Source organism: Abrus precatorius, unplaced genomic scaffold (assembly GCF_003935025.1).
Source record: "Abrus precatorius isolate BTA unplaced genomic scaffold, Abrus_2018 Scaffold6, whole genome shotgun sequence".
NCBI lineage: Eukaryota > Viridiplantae > Streptophyta > Magnoliopsida > Fabales > Fabaceae > Abrus > Abrus precatorius.
In genome coordinates this window covers 14,586,873-14,603,283 of record NW_020874406.1, presented here as the reverse complement: position 1 = coordinate 14,603,283, position 16,411 = coordinate 14,586,873, and the positions used below count along the sequence as shown (strand labels likewise).

The 16,411-nt window shown below is 34.1% G+C and overlaps 5 protein-coding genes across 8 annotated transcripts; 3 read left to right on the top strand and 2 right to left on the bottom strand.

The window, feature by feature from the left end:
- Positions 1 to 33: 33 nt before the first annotated feature.
- On the top strand, positions 34 to 2,347 carry LOC113869357 (vacuolar protein sorting-associated protein 55 homolog). 2 transcript variants are annotated; one of them, XM_027505649.1, is made up of 5 exons: positions 34 to 227; positions 1,048 to 1,179; positions 1,287 to 1,326; positions 1,460 to 1,541; positions 1,734 to 2,347. In XM_027505649.1, exons 2-5 carry the CDS (start codon positions 1,081 to 1,083, stop codon positions 1,924 to 1,926), a joined length of 414 nt encoding a protein of 137 aa, XP_027361450.1. In that variant the 5' UTR covers positions 34 to 227; positions 1,048 to 1,080; the 3' UTR covers positions 1,927 to 2,347. The 2 variants fall into 2 exon arrangements, with proteins under 2 accessions (XP_027361450.1, XP_027361449.1); XM_027505648.1 differs by having other exon boundaries at positions 55 to 227; positions 1,027 to 1,179; positions 1,734 to 2,223.
- A 1,622-nt stretch (positions 2,348 to 3,969) lies between these two features.
- LOC113868904 lies at positions 3,970 to 4,526 on the bottom strand. The gene has a single exon (XM_027504891.1). The coding sequence runs from the start codon at positions 4,483 to 4,485 to the stop codon at positions 4,171 to 4,173; it is 315 nt and encodes a 104-aa protein (XP_027360692.1). The 5' UTR covers positions 4,486 to 4,526; the 3' UTR covers positions 3,970 to 4,170.
- Positions 4,136 to 9,974, top strand: LOC113868902 (phosphoacetylglucosamine mutase). Of its 3 annotated transcripts, XM_027504888.1 has the most exons (10): positions 4,136 to 4,499; positions 6,089 to 6,209; positions 6,283 to 6,551; positions 6,662 to 6,781; positions 6,869 to 7,011; positions 7,138 to 7,389; positions 7,796 to 8,208; positions 8,297 to 8,472; positions 8,924 to 9,020; positions 9,662 to 9,974. In XM_027504888.1, exons 2-10 carry the CDS (start codon positions 6,149 to 6,151, stop codon positions 9,802 to 9,804), a joined length of 1,674 nt encoding a protein of 557 aa, XP_027360689.1. In that variant the 5' UTR covers positions 4,136 to 4,499; positions 6,089 to 6,148; the 3' UTR covers positions 9,805 to 9,974. The 3 variants fall into 3 exon arrangements, with proteins under 3 accessions (XP_027360689.1, XP_027360691.1, XP_027360690.1); XM_027504890.1 differs by lacking the exon at positions 4,136 to 4,499 and having other exon boundaries at positions 6,081 to 6,209; positions 6,289 to 6,551; positions 8,303 to 8,472; XM_027504889.1 differs by lacking the exon at positions 4,136 to 4,499 and having other exon boundaries at positions 6,081 to 6,209; positions 6,289 to 6,551.
- A 579-nt stretch (positions 9,975 to 10,553) lies between these two features.
- LOC113870238 (pentatricopeptide repeat-containing protein At1g32415, mitochondrial) lies at positions 10,554 to 12,777 on the top strand. The gene has a single exon (XM_027506831.1). The coding sequence runs from the start codon at positions 10,564 to 10,566 to the stop codon at positions 12,775 to 12,777; it is 2,214 nt and encodes a 737-aa protein (XP_027362632.1). The 5' UTR covers positions 10,554 to 10,563.
- Positions 12,778 to 13,915: 1,138 nt separating this feature from the next.
- LOC113868560 (haloacid dehalogenase-like hydrolase domain-containing protein Sgpp) lies at positions 13,916 to 15,898 on the bottom strand. The gene is made up of 6 exons (XM_027504242.1): positions 15,777 to 15,898; positions 15,561 to 15,674; positions 15,107 to 15,221; positions 14,786 to 14,937; positions 14,449 to 14,710; positions 13,916 to 14,358 (listed from the first exon to the last, which is right to left on the bottom strand). The coding sequence occupies exons 2-6, from the start codon at positions 15,584 to 15,586 to the stop codon at positions 14,182 to 14,184; spliced, it is 732 nt and encodes a 243-aa protein (XP_027360043.1). The 5' UTR covers positions 15,587 to 15,674; positions 15,777 to 15,898; the 3' UTR covers positions 13,916 to 14,181.
- Between the last annotated feature and the right edge of the window lie 513 nt (positions 15,899 to 16,411).

Genomic DNA, 16,411 nt, shown 5'->3' with positions numbered 1-16,411 from the left:
ATGAGATTTAAATTATATGGAGAAAATAACGTGAGGAGAAAGGAAACCTGAGATCAGATTGGATTGGACCGCTAGCTTGCTCTGTATCTGAGACCAACCAGAGTGGCAGATCCGCGCCGATGGTGTGTACATCTCGTCGTTACATAATATAATTGTAAAATATAAATCAAATTAAGCGTTCTATTTCGAGGGAAACAAATCAAAACCAAAACCGTGATAAATTTGAGGTACGATTTTTTCAAGCTCTCTTCTAATTCTGATTCCGATGATCTTAATTTCTTCTTCTCACCCTATCTATATCTAATATTAGGGCAATTATTATATTTTTAACTCTAAACTCTGTATGCTATATGGTAGCTATATGGTTGTCAATCTGTTTTCTCTTTACCCTCACACTAGTTTTTTGCTTCTTCCAGCTTGTAGTACTGTCTTTTTGCATCTCTCACTGTCACGGGAAAAATCATTTATTCAATTAAGTTGCTTAATGGATTCAATTCGTAATTTACCATATTATTATAAAGCTTTGCTGCTATTCTTGTAGCTGTGAACTGTCTAAAATTCTTTAGTCTAAATATGATAAATGATTTGCCTTCTATTATCCAATTATTCAAACTGGGCAGAATGTTGTTTTGTATTGATTCTGGACTTGATTGTAAACTACCATTTTGTGTGCGCTATGGTTTTAGGTCATTTCATCATTTTATGTCAGTTCTTCGAACTTGTCAGATATGCGCAGGGTTGTAAATTGTACATTGAATGAAATGTCATTAGATTGTTAAATGAAGGTTATCTCTTGTATGCCAAATTAGGGCTGAATGTGTGTTTTTCACAAAAATTGGGAATGGTTTTAGTAATGTTGGGTTGTCCCGCAACAAAAGATGTCTTTTGTTCTCTTTTTGATATTATTAGGTTGCTTGCTTGCTTGTTGTCCCACATTGATCTTAAGCTACTAGATTTTCTTTCTTCATTTACCAATGTGTTTGCTAGAGTTACTTCTTCATTTAGTGTTTTCTTCTGATCTAATAGCTTTGTGTGAATTTGCTTCAGTAATTACTCGCGATAACATGAGGTGATCTGGAGATGGCAGACTTACCAGGATATATACGTGCCTGTTTGAACACAGGGAAGCTTGCCTCTTTGGCAATTTTGGTCTCTGGAGGAATCGTCTTGCAGATTTTGGTCCGTATTGCCTTTTTGTTCTTGATTTATTAGTCCATAAATAGATGACAATTTATTGGTAACAATGTCACTGTTTACTTACATCTGTCATCTGTGTTATGTGTCAGGCATGTGCCTTGTATAATAATTGGTGGCCGATGCTAAGTGGTATGAAACATCATTGAAATTTGATTCCAGTGTACTATATGTTTATTTCTTTCTAATGATGGGATTGTTATGTGACGAGAACGGATCCTTGGTTGGTATTACATCATGTATTCTTATTTTTTTTCTCTTGCAGTGATAACGTATGTGCTTCTTCCAATGCCTTTGCTGTTCTTTGTGGGATCTGATGTTTCTATATTTTCTGAATCTGATAATAGGTAAACTGTTATGCTTTAGCCCAAATTAAAAAAGAAGATAATTCAACTTTTAACAGAGTTGTTAAATTATTTTGATCTTCACCAGTAATATCTGAATTTTATCAGAAAAGAAATAAATGAAAAACCTCATCCCTAAAATGGGAGATTGATTTTTCAATTTTTTGTTTTATGATATTATGAATGATGGAGCAGCTGGGTGAATTTAACGAAGTTTTTGACCGGAGCCTCAACTGTGGGAGGCATTGCCATTCCGAGCATATTAAAGCATGCTGGGGTTATCGGTTGGGGAGCCTTTGCAATGGAACTATCTTCCTACTTTGTGTTTGTGTTAGCCGTATTATGTTTCCTTGGGATGAGTGATGAAGATGATTATAGTTTCCTATGAGATGGGACGATAGGGGGGCGTGCTTCGACAGTGTAAAAATGGATTTATTCCTTTTATGTGCTATTGAATTCCTTGCTTTTGCGAGCTTCACCTCAGGATATTCCTTTTCCCGTTAAAAATATTGATTGCCTCTCCTGAATTTGCGTTTAACAATGATTTCTAGACCTCTCCCAATTGTAGAGAAGTTTGCAGCCAAATGTATGGGAACTGAATATACTTGTGTATGTAACATGATTTAATATGTCACTAATTACTTCATCTGGATGTAACATGAATGAGTGTGTCATATACGTTCGTAGAGGCTATACGTGCATTTGAGAATGCCAAACTCTTAGAAATGTTTGAAGAGACATGAATTTGGTGGAAAAAAAATTGAATTCAAATGTGCTGTGATAGCATGTTTGAATTTGTGTTTAAATGTTTAAAGATTTACGTTTCTTTCAACTTTTTTAGTTGTAGTTTACATTAGATTCATATTTGTAAAATATTTAAAGTAAATTCAAATGCATTTAGTATATGTTTGAAAACACGTTAAAAAAGTTATAAACATGTATTTGATGCAGAAGTTATAAATATTAGGATGGAAGTAAAAGTGAATTTATGAATATTTAAACATGAAATCAAACATGGATTTTGATGCTTTGTTGTGTCTTTTTAGTATGTTAAATAAGTTTGAATTTTATTAAAAAAACCCTTGTCTAAGATTTCAACTTTTTTCTTAACACAAATAATTGTATTTAAGCTATTTTGTAACATTGGGGGTAGTTATTTTGTATACCAGGGAGAAAGTACAACTAAAAAATATCATTTCAAAGAAGTTTTTTAACTCCTCAGATAAATAAAAACTTAAAAAGTCAACATACATCTATACTTCAGAACAAGTTTTACTTTTAAATCATTCTTATAAGATGTATTTTAAAACAATTTCTAAATGTAAATAACGTTTCAGTGTTATTTTCTTTTAAAACAATTCCATTAAAAATATAAGGAAATTGAATTCGCATTACTAAAGGTTATCAAGGGTTTGCAGCGCTTACAATTTCAAAATTCCAATTTATAAATTATATCATCTCCATTTTTCTTAAAAAAGAAATGACAATATCATTTTCAATCGTGTCTGTGATTACAACATCAATAGAAGTACAAACTTCATGATATTTGTATTGATGTTTGCATATCATGTAATTGAAATAAGGGGAGGATTAGATAAACAATTTAACTATGTATTTAAGAGCTCATCAACAGAGACATTGCATCATACAAGTTTTATTCAGCAAGCCAATTTTAACAAGTTAAACTCATGAAAATGACTCTCTTGTAAAATTTCTTCAACTCATTTTTATATACTTCGCCATAAAATTTGTTCAGCCACAGCTTGGCCATCGAACAAGTAGTTCATCTGACCATGGCAGTAACTCGATAGTTAAGTTTTGAGGAGAAGGTAATAAAATAGAGGAAAGTCCTGACGAATACGAATGCAACTGATGAGAGGAACATCCTGAGTCCAATATCCTCCGCAAGGGCACCACAACAAGCATCTTAGAAATGCATTAAGGTAAATAACTAACATTTGGAAAACTTATCAAGCAGTTTCTTGACTTTTTTTGGAAGGAAAAATTCTGCAAAACATTGTCAATTTACTGGTTTTGTTTTTAAAATCTTTAGTTGAGTAGAAGTACCATTTAGCAAGCTAAGTATATCATTACCAATAATGAATGGATAATTCTAACTATTGGCCTCGCGACAACTACAAACTAACCATGAATTCTGTTCTCCATTTAAAAGTAGAATCCGTGGTTCACACAGCCAAACTATTATAAAGACAGGGTAACGTAGTACAACATCTTAGGTGTTTTTTAGTGCTGTTATCTGATTTAAGTCGTGGTTTCACCTTCACAACTAGCGCGGACGTCTAACACAAAGAACCTAATCTCCATTGGGAGAGGGATAAAAAATGTCATGACCTCAAAACACGTGTATAACCAAATGAAGCAGATAATACGAATAAACAGAGTAAAATGCAACAGAACAGAAATAGCAAATATAAACCTCAGAACTAACATTAACTTAGCTAACATGTCCACTGTCTCCGCGCGTCAATCAGAAAACAGAAAAGACATATAAATCAGAAAAAGGCCAATTTAGAGTTGAAGTCGAAGTTTCATAGCAAAAAGCAGATAAATATAATCATTTGAGAGTGAGAGTTGGGAAAAGAAAGGAGAGTGTGGAATGAGAAATTGGGGGTCAGAAGACGACGCGAAACTGCGGCGCGTCGGACTGAGTGGCAGTGATGATCTCCCAGCGGCAGGGCTCGAGGTCTTCGGAGACAGAGCAATAGCCGGCGAGGGTGACCTTGTCGTTGGAAGCGGCGACGGAGCCGAACTCGAAAATGGAAACGGAAGCGTTCGTGGGTCGCGGAACCTCCATAGCGCCGTTCATCCCTGGGGCCTCGGTGGGGTTTTTGGCTGTGTCTGTGCCATTCGACTTCGGAATTGACGACGGCTTTGCTTCGGGTTCGGGTTCGGACTTCTTCCCCTTTCGCCACCACAGTAGACCCATGCTTGGTAAAATAGGTAAGGTTTGGTTCTGTTTTACTCTCTGAAGGAATCAATTTTGATGCTAAGCTAGGGATTTTAAGATATCATTATGGAAGCCTAACTCAAATTACTTCATTGCCCTTTCAGTCATTTCATTTTTCTAATTAATTTAAAATGAATCCAATTATTTTGGGTCGAATGAAATTTTAGGATGACAAGATAATATACTAGTCCAAGATACCAACAGTAAATATTGCTCGTATAAATTATAAAGAAAAATGCTAATAATATATTTTTTAATATAATTTCTGGTATTCATTGAAATTTGTTAAATATTATAAAATTATATATATTTCTTTTTTAATTCAATATATTTTACTCGTAATTTTATAAATTTTAAAAAATTAATAATAATAAAAATATTAAAACTGTATTGTTAACCTTTCTCAATACTTATAATTTTATAAAAGAAATATATCAATTTATTCATAAGCATCGGTTAATTTGATTTTTAAAAAACGATAATTTTATTAAAAATTGAACATTTTTGCTTTTGAAACTGTAAAAAAAGTTATTTAATTGATTAAAAATTATTTATTTTAGTCTTTAAAATTATAAATATTTATCAGTCGCTAAAATTATGAAAAAAACTCTTTAAATTATTTAAAATCAATATTTAAATTTATTTTATTAATTATTATTAAATTTATCTAATAACATATTTGATGTGACAAATTGAATGTTAAAGTTACATATTAAACGTACAAATTTTATAATATCGCTTTATCTATCATAAAAAATGAATAAATAGTTAAGAAAATAATAGTTTTATATACAATTTTATTTTTATTGAAATTGAAGTAGAAGAAAAAGAAAACATTCAAGCAAGACATTCTTTATTTTATTTTTTCATAAATCAAAATTATTTCATTAATAACACAGATAATTAAGTAGACACTACATTGACTCTTAATATATTTAACATATTGTCAAACAAATTTAACCGATATTAACAGAAAAAATGATTATCTAAGAATAGAGATTGAAGATAGAAAGAATGAGAACATTTTCTTTTCGTTTGTTTTTGTTTTTAATTTTAAAAAATTGTATTTTAAAACAATTTTAAAAATTTATTTAAAATAAAAAAATAAATTTTGTTTGTTAATTTAATTTTAAAACAAATAAGTTTAGGTAAAACTTATTATGCATTATACTAAAAATAAAAATAAAAAATTATTTTTTAAAAATTTATGATAACAAATATTTTTTGTTTTTTATTGAAAAAAAAAATCTTTAACACTTTTTAAAATTTTATGATAAATATTATAATTTCAAGATTAAATAATCAATTTATAATAGTTTTAGAGACTAAAACTTGGGTTTAATAAGTTGAGTTACTAAATTAAAAAGTACTTAAATTTAAAAAAAATATTTTTTTATTAATTATAAGGATTAAAAAATCGTATTTATAATTTTAAAAATCAAATTGATTGGTATTTATAGTTTTGAGTTTTAAATTAATAGATATATTAATTAAAATGACACGTTACTGAATTTTACAATGACATGACCAATTGACAATTTAATCCATTACTAAGTGATTCTACCCTGGATAAACATGTAAGGATGGTGGCATTCCGAAGATCTAACAAGTAGAAGTAGAAATCTGAATCTCTTATTCTGCCATGAACAAAGAACAACACTCTCTGCTTCTCAACTCATCTTCTCGCTTCTTGACCCCTCAAGGTTCTCTCGCTCTTCCTATCTTCAATTTATATTCATAGTAATATCACGATAATGTTTAGGTTTGGATGTGTAGTTCCAGGAGTGAAGCTATCGTACGGAACGGCTGGCTTCAGGGCTGATGCTTCGCTTCTCCATTCAACGGTCTTCAGAGTGGGAATTCTCGCTGCTCTCAGATCGCTCAAAACTCACTCCGTCATCGGCGTCATGATTACCGCCTCACACAACAAAGTCTCCGACAATGGAGTCAAAATCGCTGATCCTAACGGTGGCATGCTCTCTCAGCAGTGGGAACCCTTCGCCGACGCCCTCGCCAATGCTTCTTCTCCTCAACAACTCATCCTGGTCCGTTACCCTTTTTGTTCAAATCATGTGATTATTTTTTAAACCATTGATGTTGTAAATGCAATGCTCATAAATAATTCCCAATGAATGTGGTTATGTGTTAAGGACAGTTGATAAATGAATTTGTGGAGAAAGAGAGGATTCCAATGGATGGGGTGAGGCATGCCGAAGTACTTTTGGGGAGAGACACGAGGCCAAGTGGAGATGCTTTGCTTGAAGCTGCTAGACAAGTATGAGAGTTGTGAATAATAGTGAGTTTGTATAATCTTTTATGTATTTAGCCAATTTTAATCGCATATAATTGGATGACAATGAAGGGGGTCACTTCAATTGTTGGAGCTGTTGCGACGGACATGGGGATTTTGACAACTCCTCAGCTACATTGGATGGTTCGCGCTAGAAATAAGGGCATGGAAGCCTCAGAGCAGGGTTACTTTGAACAGCTTTCAATCTCTTTCAGGTTAGTCCATTCTGGTCCATATTTTGTTATGGTATATGGACATAGGTTCATGTTGTTTCGTTCTTTTGTTGATATTAAAATCATGACTGAGCCCATCCTTTTAGGATCTTTATGTGATTGGATCAGGTGCTTGATGGATTTGATTCCACCTGAAAGAAGGAAGTTCGATGGGGTGAATGATAAATTGGTTGTGGATGGAGCTAATGGCGTTGGTGGAATCAAACTTAAAGTCTTAGAGAAGGTGTTGAAAGCTTTGGTTATTGAGGTTCGGAATAGCGGCGAAGATGGAGGCATACTGAATGATGGAGTTGGTGCTGATTATGTGCAGAAAGAGAAGGTTGTTTCACATGGCTTTGGTTCTAAAGATGCTGGGATAAGGTTAGTATGCTGATCATATGCTAAATGTCAAGTTGGCACAAGTTTGCTGCTTGAAATTTCTGTACTAATATTAACGAATTTACTGAGTGTTTATCTGCATCCCTGTAGCTCTCCAATAAAACCGCTGAGATTATCTTTTTGTAACCACAAACTGATGGTTATTAACATAATCCTTGAAATAATTTGCTTTTAAAAATGAACAAAAACCACTCAACTTAAAAAGACTAGGTTTCTGGACTGCAAGTCATCTGATTTTTATTTTTTCTGCTGTGGGTGTCTACAATGTGGATGAGTTAGGGAAAGTTGCAGAAAGATCTGGTTGAAAGCTGGATAACATTCTTTTAGCATTTCTATATTGGTGTTATTTATTATGGTCTTTACTGATGGAGCTAGTTCTAGTTTGTAGGTGTGCTAGTTTGGATGGAGATGCTGATAGGCTTGTCTATTTTATTGTACCACCTGAAAGCAGTGGTATGATTGACCTTGTTGATGGGGACAAGATATTATCCCTGTTTGCTTTGTTTATTAAGGAGCAACTGAGCTTTCTTAATGAGAAGGAAGACATGCAAAATTGCCGCCAAGCCCGTCTTGGTGTTGTACAGACTGCTTATGCAAATGGCGCATCTACTAATTACCTTAAACAGCTGGGACTGGAAGTAAATTTTACACCAACTGGAGTGAAATACCTGCATGAAAAAGCTGCTGAATTTGATATTGGCATCTATTTTGAGGCAAACGGCCATGGAACTGTCTTATTTTCAGAACCTTTCATTGAATGGTTAGAGGCCAGAACTAACAAGATTTCTTCAGGATCCACAGGTTTATTCGGTAGTTTGTGACTATTTTCACTTCAGTTATAAGATTTCAACTGCAGCACAACCAGTATTGTTCTGATTGTTTGTTGAAGGTTCAGAAGGGGAAAAGGCTGCTTTGAGATTATTGGCAGTTAGTAAGTTGATCAACCAAGCAGTTGGAGATGCTTTGAGTGGATTGCTTTTGGTGGAAGTCATATTACAACACATGGGATGGTCAATACAAAGATGGAATGAACTTTATCATGATTTACCTAGCAGGCAGCTCAAGGTCAATTGTTAATATGATTTTGTCTTTCCTGGTACTAGAATTTTTGCAATGTAGTCAGAAGACAAAAATGTGCTCCAGATATTTTCCTATTTAAAATATTTTATTTGTATAATATTGTGGACCAAATGTTAATCATAATTTAAATTATGTTAATAAACTGTTCAATTCAAATGTAGCTAGCTTGAGCATCTTTGTTTTAACATGGATTAAGTTCAATTCTGCCTTCATTTCATTTTCTGTCTCATCTGCTAACATTTGCAATCGTTGACTATGATTTTAACCCAAATTTCACATTTCACCTTGGTTGTGAAGTTATTATTCAATATAAATATTTCTCTTTCCTCCCTTCTGTTTTACAAGTGACTATCACTTGTGTCAATTTATTTATTTATACTTAATACTTATTGCAATTCTGAAATGAATGCTTGCTTTGGTTTTTCTCAACTGTCAGGTTAAAGTTGCTGACAGAACTGCTGTGATTACAACAAATGCAGAAACTGTTGTTGTGAGCCCTCCTGGTCTACAAGAAGCCATCAATGATAAAACTGGTATCTTCTTTGCCCTTTCCCTTTGTTGCCATGATATGTTTGCTTGTTACCAACGTGTTTTACCAACTTTCACATTGATGACGATAAGTTTCTAGGATTGGTGAAAAGAAAGATGTAGAAACATTAGTATGGCGCCACTCCTGACATTAAGGCTAGGCCAGTTGCGCTTCTCTCCCACCGATTAAATGGGGAGGCTAGTGACATTTCTCCATGCTAATTTGCAAGATTTGTTTGAGGTTTGATTTCATATATGCATATAGGTTGCATTGTTTTAGTCATGGCATCAGCATTATTTTTAGTTTCAGCGTTCGTTGCTTGCTTTTATCTGTGAAACCAACAACGAACTATTATTTCATTTTACCCAAAAAAGGAAGAATGTGTGGGTCAGGTAGGAGGCATGGAGGCCAAAATAAAAATACAGAAAACGAATTCTACTATAGACATTTCTTGAAAAACTGATGCCTCATTGTTAATGCATTATATTAATGATGTTAGGAAGTCCAAGTGGCTTGGCAAATTTGCCTGAGGCCAATATTAGTCAGTTTCATCCATCCACTAATGCCTTTTGGTGAGAAGATTAAAATGCAAAATTTCAGTTTACTAGTGTTGCAGCTTGATACTCTTCTCTTCTGTGTTTGCAGCTAAGTACCCTCAAGGTCGATGTTTTGTGCGACCATCTGGCACCGAGGATGTTGTTCGTGTATATGCCGAGGCATCCGCACAGGAAGCAGCAAATACACTAGCCAACTCCGTGGCTAAACTTGTGGATGAATTCTTAGGGTGAAACAACTCCTGACGAACCTTTTACCTTCACCTTCTGTGTTTTGCTCTTAATTTCAAGTTGACAGGATTAATCACAATTGAATGAACTTGGCTTTGAAAGTTATCTAACCATTGAGATTTTTCAATAAAATTTCTCCTGCGTTTTATTTTTAAGACGGTGGGTCTGTGTTCTACTCCTATTCAAATTTACCTTTGTATATTAACATCTTAACATTGCGGTAACAATTACCTCAAGCAGGATGGATCCACAAACCAAACCATCATATATCCAATAAAACCATATGCTTATTAAATAAAGAAAATTATGGGAACTTGCGTATGGTACCGTACCCCGTGTTAATAATTTTATAGCACAATTATTAGCGTGCGTTTGGTTTAGCTTCAAAAAAATAAATTGTTTTAATAATTTATTATGTCTATAATCAATTATTTTGATAATTAGTAATATAAAATTTTGTATCTGGATGTTAGATAAAAAGTGATTTTAAAATACTTTTTGCCTTTGAATTGAATAAAATTTTAGGTTGAAATTGCAAAAAGAGATATGAAGTTATATGTATAAATCTTAAAAATTTTGTTTATCTTAAATAAGTTTTTTTAAAATAATTTAAGCCTATAAGTTAATTTTTAAAAATTTTCAAATAAAAATAAATAATGTTTTTTTTATTTCTGGTCAACAAAAATAATTCTATCTAAATGAGAAACCGCCCGTCGTGTCTGGGCCATGCTTCTTCACCGTTCATCAATCTTTCTGCGGTTGATGCGTGCCTCTACTTCGATCTTGAAGTCTTCATTTTCCATCGTCTCTTCCACTCTCAAGTATCAGTATCACTGTCGCACCAATCATTCCAAACCCTCGAAACCTGGATTGCCCTTTCGGAGAAAACCCGAATGCGACGACTCTCTGCTCCTTCACTATCTTACCAATGGGTGGCATCACGAAGCCCGAAAGCTCCTTCAAAATTCTTCAGAAGGAAACCTCCATGCCCGCATTGTTCGCTGGACCTCGTTGCTCACCCACTTCTCCCGACAGGGTTACGTAGCCGAAGCTCAAACACTGTTCGACATAATGCCCCACAGAAATATCGTCACTTGCAACGCAATGTTGTCGGGGTACCTTCGCTCCGGCATGTTTCATGAGGCTTCCCGGTTCTTCGAGTCCATGCCGGAGAGGAACGTCGTTTCTTGGACCGCTATGCTTAGTGGATATCCGGAGGCGGGGAGGATTGATGATGCTCGGAAGTTGTTTGATGTAATGCCGGAGAAGAATGTCGTTTCGTGGAACTCGATGGTGGCAGCGCTGATTAGGAATGGGGATTTGGAGGAAGCGAGGATGGTTTTTGAACAGATTCCTTGTAAAGATGTGGTTTCTTGGAATGCTATGATTGCGGGTTATGCTGAAAATGGTAGAATGGATGAAGCAAGAGCCTTGTTTTACAAGATGGAATTTAGGAATGTGGTTACTTGGACTAGCATGATATCTGGTTATTGCCATGCAGGCGATGTGGATGGGGCTTATTGTTTGTTTCGGGTTATGCCGGAGAACAATGTTGTTTCTTGGACTGCTATGATTGGGGGGTTTGCCTGGAATGGCTTCTGTGAAGAGGCATTGTTGCTTTTTCTTCAGATGAGAACGCTTTCAGATGCAAAACCCAATTTGGAGACCTTTATTTCTCTTGTTTATGCATGTGCTGGTTTGGGTTTTCCTTGCCTTGGCAAGCAGTTACATGCACAGCTGATGGTTAACAGCTGGGAGCTTGATGATTATGATGGTAGGTTGCGTAGAAGTCTTGTTAGGATGTACTCTGTGTTCGGTCTTATGGACTCTGCACACAATGTGTTTGATGGTAATGTGAGTAACTGCGATGAAAAATCTTTCAATTCTATGATCAATGGTTATGTTCAGGCAGGTCGGTTAGAAAAGGCTCAAGAGTTGTTTGACATGGTGCCTGTCCCAAATAAAATTGCATGGACTTGCATGATTGCTGGCTATCTTAGTGCTGGGCAAGTTCTGAAGGCGCAAAATCTGTTTAATAACATGCCTGATAGGGATTCCATTGCATGGACTTCAATGATTTATGGGTATGTCCAAAATGAGCTGATTGCTGAAGCCATCAGCTTATTTGCTGAAATGATAGCTCATGGTGTTTCTCCTATGAATTCTACATATAGTGTTCTTTTTGGAGCCATGGGTTCGGTTGCATATCTTGATCAGGGGCGACAGTTACATGGTTTGCAGTTAAAGACAGTGCATGAAAATGATTTGATTCTTGAAAACTCTCTAATTTCAATGTATGCAAAATGTGGGGAGATAGACGATGCATATAGGATGTTTTTTAACATGACTTACCGGGACAAAGTTTCTTGGAACTCCATGCTCATGGGCCTTTCAGATCATGGGAGGGCCAATGAAGCTTTAAAGCTATACGAAACTATGCTTAAATTTGGAGTTCATCCTGATGGCGTTACTTTCCTGGGTGCCCTAACAGCATGTGCTCATGCAGGTCTTGTTGATAAAGGGTGGGAGTTATTTACTGCCATGGTTAATGTTTATGCAATTCAACCTGGTCTAGAGCATTATATTAGTATTATCAATCTTCTGGGTCGAGCAGGGAAGGTGAAGGATGCAGAGGAGTTTGTTTTGAGGCTACCTGTTGAACCAAATCGTGCCATTTGGGGGGCACTGATTGGAGTTTGTGGGTTGAGTAAAACCGATGCAGATGTTGCTAGGCGTGCAGCTAAACGACTGCTCGAGTTGGATCCCTTAAATGCACCAGGCCATGTGGCCCTTTGTAACATATATGCCGCAAATGATAGACACACTGAGGAGACAAGCTTAAGAAAAGAGATGAGGATGAAGGGTGTGAGGAAAACACCCGGATGTAGTTGGATATTAGTGAAGGGTAGAGTTCATGTTTTTTATTCAGGAGATAGATTAGAACCACAAGTAGAAGAAATGTTGCTACAAATTTGAGGACGAAAATGAGGTTAAGGCCCCTGAATACAGTTTGACATTGGTGAAGGGGACAGTTCACAATTTCTTACTTGGAAATGAGAAGTACAGCATAATGCACCTGCTTCACAGTTCCACTTCCATTATTATAAAAAATCAGAGAAGTAAAATATTTGGTGTCTTACCCTCTTAAACAAAGATGCTGATCCTGCAACTAAATCACGGGAGAAAACATCCTTAACATTGCGCTAAGACTTTCTCATTAATATTATCAGCAAATAAAATGTTAACCTTATCTTTGAAGACTGAATTTAAACACCTATAAAAAATATTTTTTATTTAAAAAATAATCACCATATTTTTATAACTTTAATATAATAACTATATTTTTAAATTAAAAATTTAGTATTTGTAAATGTTTGAATTCAACTCTAGGAACTGAAATTAATAAAACTTTATAAGCAAAACAGCACTGAAAATTTTTCAACTAAAGTAGACCGTTGCACGGGGTAAACTTTAGATGGCTACCAAATGCTTGTGATAGGACAACTTATTAATCATATACATGACTTACGTGTATTATCGCTTCATCTCACCTACTAATTTTTTCATCAATTATAACTCCCTCTTCCCTCTAAGAAACTACTTGTTTTGAAAGTGTTAAATCACCATGTCCCATTCATTTTATGATTCATGTTACATATGATCACCACTTTGTATTTTGCCATTATTTAGGGGCCAATAGTTTATTAATTGACAAGCAAGTATCTCATGTATTTTACAAGATATCTAGGAGAATAAAAGTTTATTTTTCTTTCTATTCCCTGCTGAAGTTGGAAAAAAAAAATTTCTTTCGAAAGTGGGGTTTTACATGGCCCTTTCCTCCTGAACAATTTGGTAATTTAGAAAGCTGAAGTTGTTTAAAACTAAATTTAAATGAACTCATAAAGAATTCTTTATAAAAGAAGAAAAAAAATATAAAAAATAAATATTTTTTTCATAAGTTAAAATTAATTTATTTTTTCAAGTTTTAGAAAAGTTAGATGAGAATAACTTCTAAAAATAAAAAAGTATAAGTTAATTTTAACTTACGGAAGAAATTTAATTTATATTAATATTTAATTTTTTACTTTTATGAATACTTATAAAAAAGTTTATCCAAACTGAAATTAAGCTTATGATTATTTGACAAACAATATTATGAAAAGATTGAAAAATCTAAATTGTACTCCAGTTTTTTCTATATATTGCAAATAGAATATAACCATTTGCCATCAGTTCCAAAGCAACCTTGATCCTGAACTGGTATTATAACATCGTTCCCACAACAAAATTATGCAGGCAAACCGGTGAATTTAATATGAAATCTTCCTTACTTGCTCGTTTTTATTCAGAAATTCTGTCAGTTGAACTAGTAATTCAAACTTAATGTGCACCCGCCTTGTCAAGTTCTTCTAGAGCAGCCCACAATTTTGGATCAGCATAATCCTTAATCAGAAAAGCAGGCTTTGCTTCCATCAGTATATGTTCTGGATTTCGTGTAGCTAAACCAATAACAGGCATCCCAGCTGCAACTCCAGCTTTGATCCCAGAAACAGAATCCTATGAAGAAAAACAAAATATAACAAAAACCGTGTCAAGAGAAAATCCAGAACAAGTTATTCTTCATGAAGGTATAAAAAAAATGCAGACCTCAAATACAAATGTGTGATCTTTTGATGCCTTCAGAACTTCAAGAGCTTTCAAGTACGGGTCTGGATGAGGCTTGGCATGTTCACAATCGTCGCCAATAATAACAGCATCAAAGAAATCTGAGAGACCAAATTTTGAGATCATGAGTTCTGCATTTGGTCTTGGAGCATTGGTCACTGCAGCTCGCTTTAGACCATGATTTTCAACCCATTTCCTCACTTTATCGAGGCCATTCAAAGGCTTCAGCTGTTCTGCCGCCAATCTGGATAGCCCATCAGCGAATTATGTTATGAAGCTTTGAATGAACTGAGAGAGAGAAAGAGAAAGCAGAGTTTACCTTCGGAACATGGCTTCCTTATCATCTACAAATTTTAAACCTCGTTCCAGATCATTAGGAAAGATAGCCAAGGCAGTATCAACACTGTGCTTGCCAGTAAAATTCTCAATAAAAAATTCCTCTGTTATTGGAGCACCTCCATTAAAACCAATCTGACAAGTAACAACTACCCAAGTTTTTGTTAGTTTTCTAATAGCTATTGATCATATGCTTAGCCAAGGTGATTTGTAAATACAAATAAAAGGAATATTGCACCAAAAGTTATAATTATTTTCCAAATATTTTGCCTTGAAACTCTTCTACTAAGAAAAGAAGCACTACCTCTTGTAGCATATCACGTAAAGCATAGTAATGGAGAGGATCAGAATCACAAAGGGTTCCATCTACATCAAAGAGCACTGCTTCAAGTGGAGCAAGTTTGGTAAGAGAACTAATGCTGCATGCACATGAAGGTAACGAGTGACGTATCCAACAAATGATAAAACAGGATTTGCCTGTATACTAAATTATCAATACATCACCCAAAAAAAATCATTTTTTTAATTTCAAGATTATCAAAGGTAAATACTCAAACAGGATATCTAATTGTGGGGTGGAAAATCCAACCTCAAAATTTTGTTTTAAAACAAAAAGGGTTGGGGACTTGGGGTACTTACTGATCAATCCATCAAATATTTTTATTTGTATGAAAGAGGCATAACCTAAGCTCTAATGAATGATGGGTGGTAGCAACATACAAGATGAGACAAATTGAAGAAAACAGTGGTGGAAGAACCTTTGGACCGAATTCTGAGAAGACATGGTGATGGTGAATGTTTTATTGAGGCTGACGTGGCGAGTTTGCGGAGAAGGACAAAATTTGAGCTGCCACGGAACCTCGTTAGGGAATCTGAATCTCAAGAACAAGTTGGTCATTGTCAATGAAACTGAAGAGTGTGGTATACACAGAAAGAAAAGAGAAGAGATGAGAAAGAGAGAGAGAGTTACTAACCACGTTATGTTGCCAGAATATGCCAAACAGAATTCTGCGTGGGTTGTTTTGTTTCAAACTGGTAACATCCAATACTAACACTGTAGTTCGTGAAGTGGGACTCTACCCAAATGTCAGGACAAGAAGTTTGAAAAGTTATGTTGGCTTTAAAATATAGGTTAAAAAAATTAAATTATAACTATATATTTTAATATACTTGAGAACAATTTTTTAATTATATTATTTCTAAATTATTATAATTATTATGATAATAATACATTAGAATTTGTAAATAAATATATTACTTGACACTTTCTTTAATTTGGTTTCTATATAGAAAAATTATTACAATTTTTTTTTTTGCTTACAAAAATTGTTACAATTTAATTCCTGAGAGTAAATATTATTATATTAATCTTTACTGTTATAAAAGAGACTAATTTGTAAATAAATAATAATTATAAAAACTAAATTTGTATTATTATAAATAATATAAAAACAAATTATAAACTTGTTTAGAAAAATAAATGACGCATTAAATAAAATTTAAAAAAATTAAAAATTAAAAATTTATATCTTCCAATAAACTTATGTTTAGCGTAGTTTTATATCTTAAAAATAAAAAAAAAAATCTTACAAAAAAATTTATTTTAAAT